The sequence below is a fragment of the Enoplosus armatus genome, chromosome 8 (assembly GCF_043641665.1).
Source record: "Enoplosus armatus isolate fEnoArm2 chromosome 8, fEnoArm2.hap1, whole genome shotgun sequence".
NCBI classification, from domain to species: Eukaryota; Metazoa; Chordata; class Actinopteri; order Centrarchiformes; family Enoplosidae; genus Enoplosus; species Enoplosus armatus.
Genome location: NC_092187.1, coordinates 20,352,844 through 20,372,310, shown reverse-complemented (window position 1 = coordinate 20,372,310; position 19,467 = coordinate 20,352,844). Strand labels below are relative to the sequence as shown.

Genomic DNA, 19,467 nt, shown 5'->3' with positions numbered 1-19,467 from the left:
TGGGTACTACTTTCAGGGAGTAAACGTGAGGGACGTGGTGTGAAGATTTGAGGTTGTGCTTCGGTCATGAGAAAAAACTAAGATGGCGTCTCGTCAAGAAAGATAGGATGGCCTGAAGAGAGTGATGGTGATGTCCGGAAAATGATTGATAACGACATAATTGATAAAGTTTGAGACTCTCGTTTACTATTAAACGAATCTCTGCCATCCATGTTTTGAACCCGTGTGTTCGACAGGACGGAGTATATGGAGAACTGAGCCTGAAAAACGCTCAACTTTGCTAGCAGCGATAGCTAGCCAACTGGACCGAGCACAGCTGGCCAACGTTAGCTAACCACCAGTCATCACAACAACAGAGGAAGGAGAGCGGCCACCAGCCCTATCATACCCCGGGACATCGAGGTGTCTTTGGGTCAGTCACAGGAATGCAACGAGACACTGTAGTGTAAAGGGATCAACAAATAACTGCATGTGCCATTAATCTGTCTCATACATGTAAATGACTAATATTAACTAGCTGGTTGTTAGCGTCGATTTCAGTATTTAGGTTAGCTTGTTTGCTGCTATAATGTTGCATTTTTCTCAGCCACCCAGTTAACGTGAGCTAACTATGCTAGTTACCTAACACCGTGGGAGGCGATGGGACTGTGATGAGAAAAAGCGGAGGCCTCGATGCTAACGTTAGCTGTAAGCGGCGTTATCGCCTCTGATAGCTGAACAATAGAAACAAATAGACTTCATGATTGCCCGAAGAAGAGACTTTAATGACACCTACCTATCCCACGATAAATAATTGAATTGGAGACATTTTCTTTTTCTTTATTTCTCTTGTTATGTCTGTCGCTGGAAGGTAAGGTTAGTTTTAACGCCAGTTCTCCCAAGTTTAGTAGCTAGTAGCTAACAGTTGTCAGCTAACAGTTATATGTATTATTGAGTGATGTTCAGTAGATGTAAGACAACACTGACATTGAAGTGTGACTATTTGGCATCTGCAGTCGAGTAGTTGTGTATTTGTTTTCATTTGTCTGGCAAAAGCTTATTGATCAATATAGCCCAGCCCACTGGCGAGTAGTGATGCCTTTATGGCCTTCTATACCTTAGGGTTCATGGCCTCCACGCCATTGTTTGTCTGAAGGCCCATTGAGAAACTGATAGATGGGATACATGTCACTGAAGTCCAAGCATCAAGCTTTGTTGATTTTTGATATGGTTTTTTATAAGGAATGCCCCAGGACAAAATTCATATAAGACTCCTCTATGAAGACCCTTATGCATTCAAGTTACATAAAGCAGTGCTTCTTGCTCCAGTGCATTCAGAAATGTTGCCATCACTTCTATATTTAAAATATTTGATTGTTCTATTGCAACTGTTAATGCTTCTCAGCTAATCACTTAAAACTTTTGCCCCTTTCCTCTCTGGGCCTTGTTGATTCACCAGAGCATGGCGTTTGTTTTGTTGTGTCTGATGTTGGGGGAGGGGTTTTTAACAAGGACCACTTTTAGGACAAAAAAATCCTCATCCTGTGATTTTCTAAGTCTCTTGTTATCGACTATTATGTAAAATTATGGGGGAAGTGATAAACTATGAAACATGCAGAGGAACAGAGTAACTGCCATATATTTAATGTTGACAGTATCACAATGTGCTAGGCCAGGAAGTAATGATTTTGCAAGAGTAAACTAATACAGTAACCTTTTGTAGTAACTGTGTAATATGCATTTTATTTTCTCATACACTGGTTCATTTTGCTCATCATTAAAATAAGCTGACATGCTACATTGCTTTTGTAAAATTGAATCTGTCTATAAATTGAAATGTACTGTCATGAGGAACATTTATAGAGATAGAAATGTAATTTCCAAAGACATAAGGCTGGCCAGTGAACATACTTGTCGAACATTGTGTCTTTTACACTAAGTATCTGGAAGTCATAAATAAAATTAATATTAATTCAGCAAAACAAAAAATCATTAATGAGAATGCTAGATTTTAGAGTTTAAATTGTTCTCTACAAATTAAAAACAAGATTTGCTTACATAAAATGCTACTGGGAGGCTGTATTGATGCTGGTCTTGCCCATTAACGAATCTGCTACAGTTCATTAACTTGTTTTGCATTGTCGATCTTCCTGTTGTCAGGGCAATGGAAGGGGAAGAGTTTGTACCTCCTCCGGAGTGTCCAGTATTTGAGCCGTCATGGGAGGAGTTTCAGGATCCCCTGGGCTACATCGCCAAGATACGTCCAATTGCAGAGAAGTCTGGAATCTGCAAAATTCGACCTCCACCAGTAAATATTTGCTTGTGCTTTGATTATGTTGAAGAAATGGCATGTTCCCAGTGTTCTAAGTACAATGTGTAGCATGCACTGGGTTTAAAGTATTTATCTAGAAGTACTAAGTCAAAAGCCCATTGCCTCGCTGTTTTAGTCTGTTTCACTAATCCATGAGGCTCCATCTGATCTGGCAACATAGATCTCTATTTCTTTCTTTCTTATTTTAGCTTGTTAGGTTATTATAAAACATAACCCTGGTGATCCTGTATAACCAGTCAAACAAAGTTGGTTATCAAGTGGTTCTGTCAGCTTGGAGTTTTCCATGTCCTGCTCTGAACATAATGTATCATTTTTAATATTGATTTGGTCAATGTTTGAGCTTTTGCACAGGCAAAAATAATGATTCAGCAGTGTTAAAAATGTAAGTGGGCTATAAAAACAATAAAACGGCTAGAAGAGGTAATTTTCTTTACACATACACCCCAAAACACATGTTCAGTTGCAATTATATTCCATAAATTACATTTAGTGCTTCTCTAATAAACACTATAATTAGATAACATTTGTGACAAGTGCAATAAAGCAATACATTCCATTGTTAAAAGAGTTACATTACAAAATAAAACCATTTTAATAAAAGTAAAATGGTTCATGTAGCAGACGATAGAGAGATTTACTGGAAGAAACCTGCAAATGGTGTAAGTGTGTAAATTAAAGCCTTATCACTGCTCATCTTTAGAGCATGGTGGACATAATCATACAGTTGAACATATAGAAGTTGTTCTACTAAATGCTAGTCACATTACTAACAGTGCAGTATGTTTTCTTATTATAATTATATATAGAATTATAATTTCTTCAGAATCGATTGGCGCGGAGGCAGGCCTTTAATCGTTGACAGTGTGAACTTGCTGTTGAGTAGGCGACCTTGGTTATCCTTCCTGATTAACTTTGGCTTTCAGGCTCAAGAACTTGGCTCAGCTTTAAACCAGGTTTAAGCCCAAACTAAGCTCACTATCTCATTAATCTCCCATGTCCACATGCATTTGTTGTCTTTAGTTAGCTCCTTGAAGTTTAAGAGCATGTCTTTGCTCCCAAATAGGACTGGCAACCACCGTTTTCAGTGGAGCTGGATAGCTTCCGCTTCACGCCCCGCATCCAGAGGCTTAATGAGTTGGAGGTAAGTTCCTCTTTTTTTCCATTATTGACAGATAATTGAAGTTGTTAATTGAACTGGCCATAGTAATCATGGTGGTCCCTCATGCATCTTATTTTAGGCGGAGACCAGAGTGAAGCTTAATTATTTGGACCGCATTGCCAGGTTTTGGGAGATCCAGGCATCCTCCTTGAAAATCCCACATATTGAAAGGCGTATCCTTGATCTTTTCAGCCTGTCAAGGGTAAGATATTAATCATATTGTTTCTTCTCAGAAAATGCATTTTTAAAGTAGATAGTTTTTTTTTTGTTTGTTTCTTACGTATGATTTGCTAAAATTATCCCAAAAAATGCCCTTCTCTTCCAGGTTGTGACAGATGAAGGCGGTTTTGAGATGGTCTGTAAGGAACGGCGCTGGGCTCGTGTTGCCCAGAGACTTGGCTACCCTCCAGGCAAGAACATAGGCTCTCTGCTGCGCTCGCACTACGAGAGGATCGTCTACCCCTTTGAAATGTTCCAGTCTGGTGCCAGCATGCCGGTATCACTCTACATATCCTTGTCTCTCCATTTTGTGTTACCAGGGATGATCAGTTAAAAGATAGCATTCAAAATGAGTCAATCTGTGAGGAGTGTCGTAGTCACTATATGATGCATTGTACACTTTCCTTTTGGTTAGAATCAAGATTTACTACAGTGGGTCATCTGTAGCATGTTTGGACATGTTTTCATGTAAAGTCTCTTTATGTCATTTCTAGCATTGCAAGCCAAAGCATTATGATGGTGAGGATGTGGATAAAGAGTACAAGCCCCACTCCATCCCCCTGCGACAGTCCGTGCAGCCATCCAAAATGAGCAGTTATGGACGCAGAGCGAACCGCTGCCAGCCTGATGTGAGTTAGAGAACCTATCCTTATCATTCAATAAATTTGCATATCTCTATGACCAGTAAACATATACTGAATGAACTTCGGTCACTTGAATACAGTGTTTTGCGTCACATTTCTGTATGCACCATTGCTGCCTCAAAATCAAGCCCAGAAAATGATTAGTCAGAGAAAAATAAAAGTTTTGTTTATATTGCTCCTTGTCAAGACCACAAAAATTGTGTGGGTTTGGTGCAAGTGATCTGTCAAAGAGGAATCTGTTTCAGCCGTGTATTAAAGGTGTGAATTCCAACCTGCGAACTGATTTAAATACTGGGTATTCAGGCTGTCCTGACCTACAATTACTTAATCAGTGATGGTTTCCCACAGGACTTAAACCACACATTAAAATCCTTGCCACTGATGATATTATCTGTATTTGATGTCTTGGTAATTGCAGACTTGTAATCACAGTTTCATCTTAACAGGCATTGACCTTCCACTAATAATGTGCAAACTACAGTGTGTATTTATGTTGTGATTGATTGTGTGATTTCCAGGACGTTAAACCTCAGTGTACAATAGACACATACTTGCTCTTTGATGAGCTAGGATTGAACAGCAAACTCTTATAATGTTTGTTAACATTGTTTTTGTACCATTTAATGGTTTACTATCTACTTCCTGCTTGATCCGCCAAATGAACAACAGAATTTCCATCATTACAGGCTAACAAAAAGTCAAGCCAACAAACCACTCACGTGTTTGTTGGATGACAATCTTGTAGCATGTACCATGCTGTCACGTTATTAACCATTTTTCGTGCCTATTCATGTGCAGTCTTTGTGCATCGGTTGCAGTGTATTGTCTGGAAGATGTGACAATGCACTCAGGATGCATCCCAGCTTGCTTACTCTCCATCCCGCCATGCTGCTCTGCTTAACTCTGCTGTTTTTGTTCTCTGCTCCATGGCTTATTTTGTTCTCTGCTTTGTTTCTTCCATTTCCCTCCATCTCGCAGGTAGACACACAACTGTTTATTTCACAAGCCACATCTTGTTATAAAACTTTTTCATTTAACGTTAATGTTGCCAGTACATTTACTTCTGGACAAGCCTGCATTCTGTTATCTCATGCTTGTTACATGCAAGCTAATGAAGCTTCAGTATACTTAAGTATCGTGCATGATAACAAACTTGTCAGCAAACACTAAATTCCCATACCCAACCACCCTCCCAAACCCATTTCTGTTTGGTGCCAATGCCGCCCCATTGACAATAAATCATGTTGGTGCAACAGCTGAGTCACCTGTCAGTTGTTGTAAGGTCAGGGCTGATGTAACAGAAATGTGGTTTCCTCAAAAAGTATGCGAATGTATCTTTATAATAGTTCAGCTTGTATTTAAAAAAAAAAAAAACAATAACAAAACAGTGATCAGGCAACATAGTGGTCTATCAGACAAACTGAAGACAAAAGACAGACCTTAAATGATACAGCCCTATCCAGAGCATAACTAGATATACCAATAATGCAAAGAAAATGTTGGATGTTGGACCTTAATAGGTCATACAACAGATGTGACCCTTGTCCAATAATGTGTCCCTGTGATATTTTTCCCACAACTACTGGCTCTGTTCTTTCCAGGCTCTCTCCCTTCCTCTCTCATCTCCTTTTCCCCCTCTTGTCTTAGTTTATTGTTGCTGTTATTGTCTCCCCTTGCAGGGTCCAGAGGATCTGGCCCCCCATCCTCTCACCACTGGCTCTCAACTCATCTCTGCGGTACTGCCTCTTGAGCATATGAGCTCACCTTCTGCCCCCGCTCTCTTCCCGCCTCTTTTCCTAGACCACCTCACCCCTTCTGAAGTTGTCTAGATGTTTTGTTTTTTATTTTAACTAACCACTAAAACATTTTCATTAACATGCATTTATGTGCCTCAAGTTTCTCAGTGTAGGGGTGGCAACCATAATAGGGTCACATGACAGTAGCAGTTCCATTAAAAAACTTTCTGTGGCATTACAATAATAGTTGTTGCAGGTTATTGAATCACCATTATCTTTTAATCAATTTCTAGACCCGACAATGAACACAGAGGAGGATTTCCCAGGCCTGTTTGTTCTTCATGAACATGCTCTAGGACTGTTATTAAAAATGAGACCACATAGTCTCATGTTGGACAAAGGTGTTTTGGGGCTTTGTCAGTGTGTATTTAGGCATAACATTACAGATTGGGGAAAAAAAGAGTGTGTGTTGAATTTATGAACACATGTAAATTTGGATCTGTGTGCCAATGTTGTTTAGAACAAATGTTTCAGATGTACAGTTCACTGTAGGCTCTTGAAGAAACTTTTACTTTATCCCCAAAAACTCACCTTTCTAGTTGTTGGGCTGATGCGCTCTCTAGCTTTCTGTCTTTCACTCATGCTCTTTCTCTGTGGTTGTACTTGGCTTGAAATGCTTTGTCACTGGGCTGTCTGTGTGCCTTTGCACTTTTGCTGTTTTGCCTTGCTGTCTACTCAATACAACAGCTAAAAGTGTGGCTGCATGCGTTCTCTTTTGAGTGCACTCACACAGAAGAACCTAGTAGGTTTAATTTAATCAAGTTTCATTTGCTGAGCACCGTAGTCTTAAATCACTGGAACATTTAAATATCAATTCTCCATTATGAACACGTAGTTGTTGTCGGCCTCGAAGCCTCTCTAGGTTTGCTTGTTTGAGGCCAAACCATTGTTAGATTGCCCCCCCACCATCAAGCCCTACTGATCTGCTTGGTTGACTGCATCCAATCTTCACCCCGTTTGCGTAGTCCTTGGGTCAACAAAGTTTGGGTGCCAGGAAAAGGTGCCTGTTTTTTTATGTATACAGAAAATATAGAACAATGAATGGGCAGCCAGATTTACTTCTGCATACAAGTGGCAAAGTAAAAACCAAACATGCTTCTTTAATTGCCCTCCTTGGAGAAAAGTCTTGAATGGCATCTTTTATGGCGTTGCATTTCTCCACTTTTTGTGCTATGATTGGCACTAACAATGTTGTCATGACATGCATACATGAATTTTCTTGCTGTGGGAAATACAGGTTGCTTTCTGATTGCACACGGACTACCGATTTCTTGGTGCACACCTGAGTAGAAAGAGTGCTTATATGATCAAGTTTTCAGGATCAAAGATTAGGATTAAACTGCCTGTGTTGGAGTTGGAACCTGAACTGGGAATTTTGTTAAGTCCTGCTTTTATGTGCTTTTTAGATTGACTGGCTCATTACTGAAAGTGACATTAAGACCTTTTGTGTGTCCACCTACGTTGCTTACACATGACTTGTGGGTACTGTTTGCAATCATATGGCAGACTGGAACTAGTGCCCAAAAGTGTGGCTGAACACTGTCAAACAATGACAGTGATACTGTCAAATGTAGTCACTGCACAAAATAATGTAATGCAAGGGAGGAAGTCTAAAATGACAAACCATTCACTACACATTAACTTTGTGTTTTACCAATTTTTTGTGGTGAAAAAAAATAAGTTTTTAAAGGAGCAGATCACCTTAAACAGATTTTCACCTGGAAGTCTCCACACATCCAAAAGCTTCCTGCTGCAAGAAGACAAGGTTCACTGCAGTTTACTGTAAACGAGACCAACGAGAACAACTCAAAACACGCCTCCAGTAATGGAACGTGAGAAGAGGAAATGTGATGATTTATAAGCATGGTATAATAATGTGTCAGAGCTGAGGTCAAGACTACTTAAGTTGTGTCCAAGTCAGAGCAGTTTTTAGATTGAGTTCAAAAATGGGGGTCATGTCCAAGTCACCACTGAGTTAAAAAAAAAAAAAACAGTGCCCATTCAGTATTCTTCATACTGCTGTTCATAGTGAGAGTCAACTGTGATGTAACTTCATTAAAGCGGTACAATCCTTTGGATTTAGAAAAGGTTGAAATGTGATTGAAACAGGAAATAACTCTGACCACAAAATAAAAATGTGGCCAATGTTACAAGCTAACTATTTAAGTGTGACATCTCTCCACACACTGCATAAAATGAGGAAGCCTGCTTGTTACATGACACATACACACAATGGAAAGTAAGCTTTACCTGTACTGTTTTATGGGGAACTGACAGCGGATCAGCCTCTCCAGTCTGCTGTGAAAGCAGCCGGGAGCACCAAAAAAAAGCTTACTGGGCGCCGTTGAGACCAAAGACCGTAATAGTCAAACTCAAACAGAATCCCAAAATGTTATGATGTTATGACAATTTACTAATTTACTAATTTACTGTTTTCATATCCAGATAATATGTTAAGAACACCAACCAAGGTTTTGGTTATAAACCACAATGATAATTAACAAACTCTAAATGATACCCTACTCTAACTGTATGGTTGCAGCTGCTGGTGATTGTGTCTTCTGATGGTGGGTCTTAACTTTGAAGCTTTCACTGTGATGTAGGTTAACTTTTCCTCACTTTCTAACCGAGCGTAAACCCTTCTTGTGATGCATTGCTATGCTCTCATGTTTTAATTGTTTGTTCCGCATTTGGCCTGGACCCTTGCTTTGCTCTGTGTGCTTTGGAGAGTAGCTGTTGTCTGTCTATGTCTTCATGACAAAAATATACTTTCATCCACAGCCTGAACCCACAGAGGAAGACATAGAGAAGAACCCAGAACTGAAGAAGCTACAGATCTATGGCGCAGGGCCTAAGATGATGGGACTTGGACTGGTGGCAAGGGACAAAGGCATGAGGAAGAAAGGTAAGTGCCATGACCACAACCTCATTTACCCACCTTCTAGAAATATACAGTTAAACCTATAAAATCTTTTGAAGTCTGGCAACAATAATGTTGAGAACCCTGGAAGTTTGGATGCAACACTGCATGACAACAATTAATTTGAAACAACTAAAGCAGTAACTTCAGAAAGGGGCAAGTCCTCAATGATTGGCTCAGTCAAATACATTGTTTGCACTGGAGAACTGTAAATATTTTACTGTTTGTGATAACTGACCGTCTCTTATTCTGAACACTCCTTGCTCTTAATTTAGATGAGCTGCCTCAAACGGTTACCATCAAGGAGAACGTGTCTCCTGCTCCTGTTGATACCTCAGTCAAAACGGAGCCAGTGGAGGCTCAAGAGAGGCAGAGTGATGGGAGCACATCAAGCCCCCAACTGCCTCCCCCTAGCATCACAGTTAAGGCAGAAGTGAAGAAAGAAGAACCAGAGGAAGAGGATGGGAAAGAGAATGATGAGGAGGAAGATGATACAGACAGGCCTTGTACCAAAATGACCATGAGGCTTAGGCGCAACATCAACAACCCGCAGTGTGTAAGTAGACCAAAGGATGCACCCGGGTGGCAGTCGAAGTAGAGATCAACATCACAAAATTTGATATCAAACTACCATGAGAAGTCTTAATGAGTCTACAGGACTGTAAACGCAATGCACTGTGCTCTTTATTAATTGTCACTCTAATTTTTGTCTTTGACAGAATTGTGACTCTGCTTTTCCCCCACAATCTGATCTTTTGTTGAATTTTACTTGTTTAGTGCTTCACTGTGGTTGTCTGCTCAAGTTAGAAGTGAGCCACACTCATCTGGCTCCAAGCCCCAGAGTGAATGTTTTGTGCTGTTTTTCTCCATCTTTCAAAGGTGGATTCTTTTGTGTGTCGGATGTGTGGTCGGGGAGATGATGACGAGAAACTCTTGCTGTGTGATGGCTGCGATGATAACTACCACACCTACTGTCTGCTACCCCCACTCACTGATCCTCCCAAAGGCAACTGGCGATGCCCTAAGTGTGTTGCAGAGGTAATTAAAAATGTTTTAAAGCTCATGGCATGCTTTGTTGGGTTTCTTCTAACCCACAAGACTAATCTTTGTTTTGATTTTCTCACTTTCTAATGTTTTAGGAGTGCAAGAAGCCTGCAGAGGCATTTGGCTTTGAACAGGCTACTCGAGAGTACAGTCTGCAGAGTTTTGGGGAAATGGCAGATGCCTTCAAAGCAGATTACTTCAACATGCCTGTCCATGTAAGTGCACCCACAGAAGATATCACCTATTCATTATCAAGCTTGACTGGTGATAATGTGAGAGACTAATCTCAAGCCTGTATGTTGTTGTCGGTGTAGATGGTTCCCACTGAGCTTGTGGAGAGAGAGTTCTGGAGGTTAGTCAGTAGCATCGAGGAAGACGTGACTGTTGAGTACGGAGCGGACATACACTCCAAAGAGTTTGGAAGTGGCTTCCCGATGAACAATGGCAAGAGGAAGCTCACAAAGGAAGAGGAGGTACACACATTGTTGTTTTCTTTTGTAATCTCTACAGTTTTTGTGAAACTACATCAGGACTACAGCATCCTGCTTGAGATTACATGTTGAAAATGGTGAAATCCACCACATTTTAAATACACTGAAGTGTCTGCAGAAGGAACTAAACCCTATCAAATTCAGTGATGCTCTTGAAAATACCATGTTTGTATTAACAGAAACATTAACTGCACAGTTTTGATGAAAGTGCTAAAAATAGATGAGAGAGCAGTGAGTTTGCTGCCTGTAGATTAGTAGGCTCTGGTTGAGATGGTGGGGTAAACGTGAAAAGAATCACACAATCTCCAAAAATGTATGACAAATGACAAACGAGGTGGGTGGCAGCCCAAATCTGCTGAAAATAAATCAGGATTTTATTTCTTGCTCCAATAGTATGTCAGGAATCAATCTGGATCCATAAGCAGAATTTCCAAACTTTTTCATAATCATAGTCCAGTGCTTATTTTCAGTGGAGACTGTTTTCTGTGTTGGTCAGGAATATGCCCGCAGTGGCTGGAACTTGAATGTGATGCCCGTGCTGGAGCAGTCACTCCTGTGCCATATTAATGGAGACATCTCTGGGATGAAGGTGCCCTGGCTTTATGTAGGCATGGTGTTCTCAGCTTTCTGCTGGCACATTGAGGATCACTGGAGCTACTCCATCAACTACCTGCACTGGTACAGAATGCTTTTTGAGTATATTTTTGTTGTGGTGGTTTGGCGTTGCATCGCAGTCATACGATTAAACAGTTGCAGCTTTTAACGTAGAGAATATATTCATGTCACTTTGAGTGAAAGACAATAACTTTCCCTCTCTGTTCTTCACTTCCCACTTATCCATCATCTCCAGGGGTGAACCCAAAACTTGGTATGGGGTTCCCTCTGTGGCAGCTGAGCGGCTTGAGGGGGTGATGAAGAAGCTGACGCCAGAGCTGTTTGAGTATCAACCAGACCTCCTGCACCAGCTGGTCACCATCATGAACCCCAATATCCTCATGTCTCATGGTGTACCGGTCAGTCTCGCACAGAAACATGTGCACACAGCAGAAATATGATTTATTAAAAAGCTTTCTTTGATTGACCTCTGTGTTTCTGATTGGCAGGTTGTGCGTACCAACCAGTGTGCTGGTGAGTTTGTCATCACCTTCCCTCGGGCCTACCACAGCGGCTTCAATCAGGGATATAACTTTGCAGAAGCTGTTAACTTCTGCACTGCAGACTGGGTACGTCTGTTTACACTGTCTGTCTCAAGTTGTCATTTCGCATTGTTCACAATACCTCTTAATCACCATATCTCCTCTCTCCCCGTCTCAGCTGCCTGCCGGTCGTTCCTGTATTGAGCACTACCGCCGTCTAAGGAGGTATTGTGTGTTCTCCCACGAAGAGCTCACCTGTAAAATGGCTGCCAGCCCAGAGAAACTGGACCTCAACCTGGCTGCAGCTACACACCGGGAAATGTTCAGTATTGTTCAGGAGGAGAGGAAGCTGCGGAAAGGTCTGATGGAAAGGGTGAGACAGAAATAGACCTTACACATTGTTTGTTTCTCCATTTATTTATTTATTTATTCATTTTATATGTGTAAGTGAATCATTTGTTTGATGTTGTTCTTTTGAGAATATGGGGAAAACTCTGATTGTCTAATAAAATCTGTGTTGTACCTGCAGGGCATCACTGAAGCAGAGCGAGAGGCATTTGAGCTGCTGCCTGATGATGAGAGACAGTGTGATAAATGTAAGACCACATGCTTCCTTTCTGCTCTGGCCTGCTCAAACTGTCCCGAGAGTCTGGTGTGTCTCTATCACACACAGGATCTGTGCAACTGCCCCACTGAAAAACTCTACCTCAGGTATTTATCTCTTGTGTAGCTGTGCGTGTGTGCGTATACTTTGCAGTGAGCAAACAACAGACTTTTGAAAGACATTTCTAATTTGGTCTCCACTGGCTGTAATTCTGTTATCACTTCACTCTGCAGGTACAGATACACCCTGGATGAGTTGTTAGCCATGTTACACCGGTTAAAGGTTCGGTCCGAGTCCTTTGATTCCTGGGCCAACAGAGTAAAAGAGGCACTTGAGCAGGAAGAGGGAAACAAGATAGGTGGGAATTCAACTTACACTGATTCCTAAAACATGGTTTCAACAGAAAATTCTGATCTTAAAAGAAACCGGTAAGATCAAATGATTATCGAATTGCAGGAATTGATTACCTGGAGCTGCTGAAGACGGAAGCAGCGGAAAAAAAGTTTCCTGACAACGAACTTCTGAGGAAACTCAACACCGTTCTTAAAGACATAGAACACTGCCAGCAGACAAGTACTGAACTCCTCAGTAACTCCACGACCAGGTATGATGGAACCCAAACCCACAAACATTTACACTCACTGTTCAGTTACATGCACTTACATGTTGCTGTCGTTTTAGTGAAAGTAAGATGACTTTGGCAGAGCTGAAATCCTTGGTGGAGACGATGCACAACCTGCCCTGTGTGATGAACCAGTTGGAGGAAGTTCAGGTGAGAAGCTATGTCACTCTGAGCAAACTAGTATATTTTTATCCTTTGAAAATTGATCAAATGTATTGTATATATCTAATTTTTTCCGCTTCAAAGTTGTACTCTTACTTAGTGCACTTATGGTATACTCCTGTACCGTCTGATTTTCAAGGTGGTTCTGCGGACAGTGGAGGATTTCCAGAGCCAGGCTCAAGAACTGGTCAATGACAGGGACTGGAGGAGGGACTCTCCTCCACCTGAGCAGTTGCAGACTTTGTTGGAGCAGGGGGCCAAGCTGCCTGTTGTGGTGCCGGAGTGTAATTTACTCCAGGGCCTAAAGGAGCAGGGCCATTGGCTGGCAGAGGTGAGGCACACGCTGGGCACAGAAGGAGGGGAGAGGCAGGAGGTGACGCTGGATGTGTTGAGGAACCTGATGGAAGCAGGCTGCAACGTGCCCCAGAGTGTGTCTGTGGAGACGGCCATGGCAGAGCTTCAGGAGCTGCTCACAATTGCTGAACGTTGGGAGGAGAAAGCACAGATCTGCCTCGAACAGCGGTATGACGAACAAGTCAAACCATAACTTTTCTCTATACTACACCTCATGCAGGGGTTGTCATCACTTCACAACCAGTTCATCTTGTTGCAAAGACGTAAAACTTTCTTTGTCATGGTTTTGTTCTTCCAGGCAAAAGCACCCTCTCTCTACCCTGGAGGCAATAGTAAATGAGGCCCAGCTTATTCCAGTCAAGCTGCCCAACATTCTGGCTCTACAGGGCTGTCTCACGCGAGCACGGGCCTGGGTAACAGACCTAGAGGAAATCCAGGTAAAAAAAACATTTCTATTGTCTTTTTATTCTGCCCCCTCTGTCACAGTGGATTAAATTGAAATACCTCGAATTGCAAAATCTGCTGTACCTCAGTGTTTTATTATTATTCATCCTTATGTTTGTTGTAGAATGGGGAGCATTACCCCTGTCTGGATGATTTAGAGGGCCTGGTGGCGATTGGAAGGGACTTGCCAGTCTTCATGGAGGAGCTGAGACAGCTGGAGTTGCAGGTAGCCAGCGCTCACTCGTGGAGGGACAAGGCCAGCAAGACCTTCCTGAAGAAGAGCAGTCCGCACAGTCTGCTTGAGGTGGGCAACTTCAAGGAAATAGGAAATTATATTAAAATTTAGCTCAATAGATTGAAGTTCTGTCAACATTGAACAAGATACATTATGTGAATACTTATATCAGTAGAGCATTCCACTTTAGAAGCCAAACTCTTGGTATGGCAGCCTTCATGAGAGCGTGCATTAAATTGCAGCGTTTCCCTGCAGGTATTATGTCCGTGTGCAAAAAGGAGAGAGAGGCGAGATGAGACGGAGACGTTGGATGAGCCTTTAGATGATTCTGATAACAACACTCTGGGCCTCTCCGCTCAGGACCTGAGGGACCCTGCAGCTATTGTGAGTTTATTACATGTCATTATCTATTTTTAATCTCTAAAGATTTAGTTTTTTGAATGTGTGTGTTTTATGCATAACTACTAGTTCTGTATTTGAAGTTGATTTGTGTGCCGTGTTTCTAGGTGATGGCATTCAAAGAAGGGGAGCACCAGGAGAAGGAGGCACTACTGAGGTTACAGAAATTGAACATGTGTAAATCTGGACTGAGCACTGCAAGTCACAAGGAGGACAAGGAGAACGGGAGGTGTTACGACGCCATGGAGACGGACACATCCAGCCACTCAGAGAACTCTGTAAAAGAGAACGGTAACAGTAACCACACCTGTACCACCCCTCCTCAGTCGGTGTGTGTGTGCGCCGCTCAGCCTCGTGCCCCTCAACTCCGCTGCCATCTGTGTAAGGACTGGTTCCACGGTGGCTGCGTTCCTTTCCCCTCTCTGCTCCCCTCCTCTGGACCACCAGTGAACCCCCTCTGCTGGTGGGACTGGGACTCGCGCTTCTTGTGCCCGCGATGCCAGCGGTCACGGCGCCCACGCCTGGAGACTATCCTGGCATTACTTGTCGCCCTGCAGCGGCTGCCAGTGCGTCTGCCCGAGGGAGAAGCACTGCAGTGTCTCACAGAGAGGGCCATCACCTGGCAGGGCCGAGCCAAGGAGGCACTGGAGACGCCAGAGCTGCAGCAGGCGCTTGAGAGGCTGCAAGAACTCAAAGAGACTCTCCATTGTGAAACAGAGAAAGAGGAAGACCTGGAAAAGGGGACAGAAGGGAGCTCAGTGATTGTTTTATCAGACTCTGAGGGAGGGGAAGGAGAGGAGGGAGTCATTGATCTGACGGAGGAGAATTCACCTAAAAAGAACGCCAAGGAAAGCAACGGCACTCAGGTTAGCACCTTATTCTGACTTTTTATTTTAATATTAAACCAAGTATAGACTGCTAACTGTAAACTGCAACCGACTGACTCAAATAATTATACCATTTTATCTTGTCTGTCGGTTGAATAATAATTGATGATCTAATAATTTCATTGCTTCCTCAGACTCTGTTATACTGTATCTGACCTGCCTGTTTCATGCAATGTTTGTTTGTCCACAGGCTGGATGTCAAAACGGCATCAGCAAGAAGTCAAATGTTACAGGTAAGATGGTGTGTTGATTTCAAGTGTTTCAAATGTTGAGTTGTGTCCCGACAGACAGCAGCCCAGACAACGTTTTCTTTCTGCTCACTTTTCAGGTGTTGGTTTTCTGCTGCCCCTGCTGCCTTTGCTCAAAGGCCAGGTAGTGGAGCTTTCACCAGCCACCAGGGTCCAACTGGAGGAGCTGCAGCTGGAAGGAGATCTGCTGGAGGTGTCCTTGGACCAGACACTCCTCATCCACAGAGTCCTGCAAGCTGCCTCTGTTCCATCCAGAGAAACATTGCACACACTCATACAGGTCAGGAAAATCAACTCAAATATTATAAGATGTGAAAAGACAGACATAAAACATGTAACATTAAATTGAGCAATGACATCCTAAAACCAAATCTACATGAGTGCAAACTAACCCAAATAATAGCCACATCAATTCACCTAAATACAACAACAGAGTAATAACTCAAGACCTTTCAATTTTTATTATTTTGGAAAACTGTGCTACTGTCTACTAACTTTTATCAAAGCACATTACCACATTGCCATGTGTTCATACTTAATTAAAGGTGCCCTGTGGAGTTCTCTTGTAAACAAGTTTTCTGTTTACATTCAGTTTTACTCACCAAAACGCACTGTGTGTATCCTTAAGGCATAACAAATGTGTTGAATACATTTCTTTCCTCCATAAAACATTTGCAAAGGTGATTTTTCTTCAAAGTTTGAAACCTGCATTGTTTACATCCTGTTTACTTGCTAGCGGTCTTATTCACCGCCTTTCCTGGCGCATTGCTGCATTTCATTGTCACCACCTGTAGATCAGTGTGAAACAGTTGCCATAAATATGCATCACATCACCCGCTGGCACCTGTACAAGATCAAACAAACCACACAAAAAATATAGCTCCATAGCGCTGCAAATGATCAAAAAATACAGTACACATTGGTGCTATAGACGATTGCCAGTGTCCCCTAGTTCCAATATGATTTATATGATGAATACTAGATGTATTTAATTGAGGTATAGTACATAATCTTCCCATAGTCTGTTGAAAAGTGCTTAGCTTGGTTTGATTGAAGGCGGTTTTATGATCAGATGATATACAAATATGCAAGAAATTGTACTCTTTATAAGTGTTCCTGTCATGTCAGTACTGCTTCAAATGCTCTTGTGTTGTATCAAGAATAAAAGTAAAAGACTGATTTAACATTTTTAGCAGCTTTTTTAGGTGGAAAAAGGAAAGATGGGTTGCTGTGTTTATTGCCTTGTTACATTTTTGGTGAGGTTTGTCCACCTTAACTGCCTCTTCTCTAATATTCCTGTCTTCTCCCTCTCTCTCAGATTGAGCTTGAAGAGCAGAGGCGAACCAGTCGCGGACGAGCCAAGGACTCCAAAAGGAAGAGAAAGAGCCACCGAGGTGGCAGTGGGGACGGGGCAGGAGAACGGTCACTGGATGCCTCAGAGTCGAAGAAAACCTGTCCCCTCAGCCACAACCCCTCCCCTCACTTACCTGTCCAGGCCCATCCAGAGGTAACAGTCTATTTATCTTTATCTGTTTGTTTGTTTTTTTCATTGTCTGGAAATTGTAGTTTTAATGTAAATATTTTTAATGACTTTATTGGAGATTAACCTTGTTTCTTTTTTTCTTTTGGCAGACCTTGTGATGTAGTCAACGCTGGAGCCCTGTTTAAGTGGATTAATTGAAGGGACAGAGCGTTCTGTGCCAGAAGACAGTGTCAAGTTATAGAAAGATGCAGGACATCCCCCCCCCCCACCCTATGTCCCTTCTCATCCCTCATTCATGCATTCAGACACTAACAGAGCTATGACTCTTCTTCTACACTCCACTGTCTCATCCGAAACTCAGCCATATCTCACCCATCATGTTTTTTTTCAGACTCGCTGTCTTACCCAAACTTTATTGTCCATCCTTCCCTGGACCCATTTTTCCTGTGAACATTTTAAGACTGTGTTGGACCGATGTGGGACTCACCGGGATAGGAATGTCTCTGGTCTAGAGTTGTCTCTGAGGTCAGTCAGTATGCTACGTTATCCCAACTGTATTAAATGCTAGTTCAACCGAAAGCCTGTCTCAGCACCGGCAGTTGCAGTTTCATTTCACCTGAGCCCACTCATTGAAGTTGGATAAGCTATGGGTTTATTTAGACAGTTCTCTTTGGGCATGAATCCTGAAGCTGAGGTACAGCAGAAGGTTTTGACAGCTGATCTTAGACAACAGCACCATGGTTACACTTGTATTTTTTTAGTTGTAATGAATCTTGTGTTTGATGCTGTTTTTGAGGGGACATTCATTTTGAATAATTGGGAGTACATTTTGGGAAGAGTTAAAAACAGGCATTCATGTTTTTGGTGCTACTTTCCCAAAATGGATATCTGTACCTCTTGGCTTTGTCTTTCTCCTCCCTTCCCTCCCCTTGATGCCTTTCTTCTTCTTTTTTTTTTCTTTTTTTTTTAGTGCCCATCCTTTTGACTCCATGTTTTATTCCTTTCAATCCGACCTCTTTTTCTCCCTCCCTCGTTCTCTCTCTTTGAAAATTAAGGTAACTTCACTGTAACTCACTTTGTCACAATTTATTTTGTTCCTTGGTTCAAATTATATTATTATTATTATTATTATTGATATTGCAGACACACAGTTGTCGTGAGTTTGTGTATAAACTTTTCATTTTAATGTTGCCTTTGTTTCTTTTCACTCTTGTTAGAAAAATAAAGGTTTAGAATTGTTTAGGATATGTCGACTCATTATTTCTGATCTTGAAATGCTATAGTCTTGAGATCAATAATGGATTTCCGCACTCCTTAATTATGAAAATCCTGACGCATAGCAGCAATTACGTAGTACCAATAGTTTTCATGATCACAGCGTTTATTTAGAAAAGCTTTCACCGTGAAATGGCAGTCACAGGACATCACAATATTGAACAAGTACACCATGTTTTCTTTTTCTATGCTAGAATTGTAAGCAAGTTCATAGAAAGACACATCCACAATTACAGTATGTTAAAGGCTTTTAGTCTCAAGTACATGGAAAAAATCTTTTCTGCTTCAATATCAAACATGCATGTAAGCCAAATGAAAAATCGGTTTTTATTCACAGGGTTTCATTGGACAGTATTGGGTATTACTGGCATTCTGGGTACTATTGCTGGATATTTATCTAGGGGCTAGTTCTGAGAGCACAAAATTAAAAGGTGGAAACCTCTGAATTAAGTCCAGGAGTGGCACATCTGATAGGAATGACAAGAAACGTATAAAAAAAAATCATAAATGACGTAGCTGTAGAGCATTTGATGGACTTTTTGTAGCAAAGAATCTTAATTTGCAATGAAATAGCCTTCTTCACAGTCGACATTAAAAATAATAAATATAATTTATAAAATAAATTATATTGCATATTGACCCAAACTTACTGGTCTGGAAAAACGACATTTTGAAAAAGCAAATGGGGGGGGGGGGGGGGGGGGGTTTGATATTTTATCAGTTTAAACCGCAAATGTGCCTTTTTGAATGAAATGGCAATATTAAAATGTTCTCTGTAGGACACAATGTGCCTGTCAGTGTTTACCCTCTCAGCTACAGTATTTCAGCTTTTTCGCATCACTTTGAAAATTGTGCTATACAGTCAAGTCTGCCTGAAAGGAAGGCACCGCTCAGCTCCTCGTTATCAAAAAGTGTCTGTGGTCTGACGATGTCGCGTTTCCTGTGTGGAAACAAAGGAGCATTTGTACATGAACACGGCAAGAATGAAAACAATGTCATAACTACATTAACTGGCACACAATGTTCCTCAATCA

The 19,467-nt window shown here is 41.6% G+C and overlaps 1 protein-coding gene across 1 annotated transcript; it reads left to right on the top strand.

Annotated features, from left to right (window-relative positions):
* Positions 1–249: 249 nt before the first annotated feature.
* kdm5c (lysine demethylase 5C) lies at positions 250–18,361 on the top strand. Its single transcript, XM_070909667.1, has 29 exons — positions 250–412; positions 2,140–2,287; positions 3,375–3,452; positions 3,550–3,672; positions 3,796–3,966; positions 4,184–4,318; positions 6,013–6,069; positions 8,911–9,034; positions 9,325–9,605; positions 9,929–10,087; positions 10,189–10,308; positions 10,408–10,566; positions 11,081–11,262; positions 11,435–11,597; positions 11,688–11,807; positions 11,899–12,093; positions 12,250–12,431; positions 12,558–12,682; positions 12,781–12,928; positions 13,006–13,096; positions 13,248–13,630; positions 13,761–13,899; positions 14,031–14,210; positions 14,397–14,525; positions 14,648–15,406; positions 15,618–15,660; positions 15,756–15,955; positions 16,994–17,182; positions 17,308–18,361. Exons 2-29 carry the CDS (start codon positions 2,144–2,146, stop codon positions 17,314–17,316), a joined length of 4,788 nt encoding a protein of 1,595 aa, XP_070765768.1. The 5' UTR covers positions 250–412; positions 2,140–2,143; the 3' UTR covers positions 17,317–18,361.
* The last annotated feature ends 1,106 nt before the right edge of the window (positions 18,362–19,467 follow it).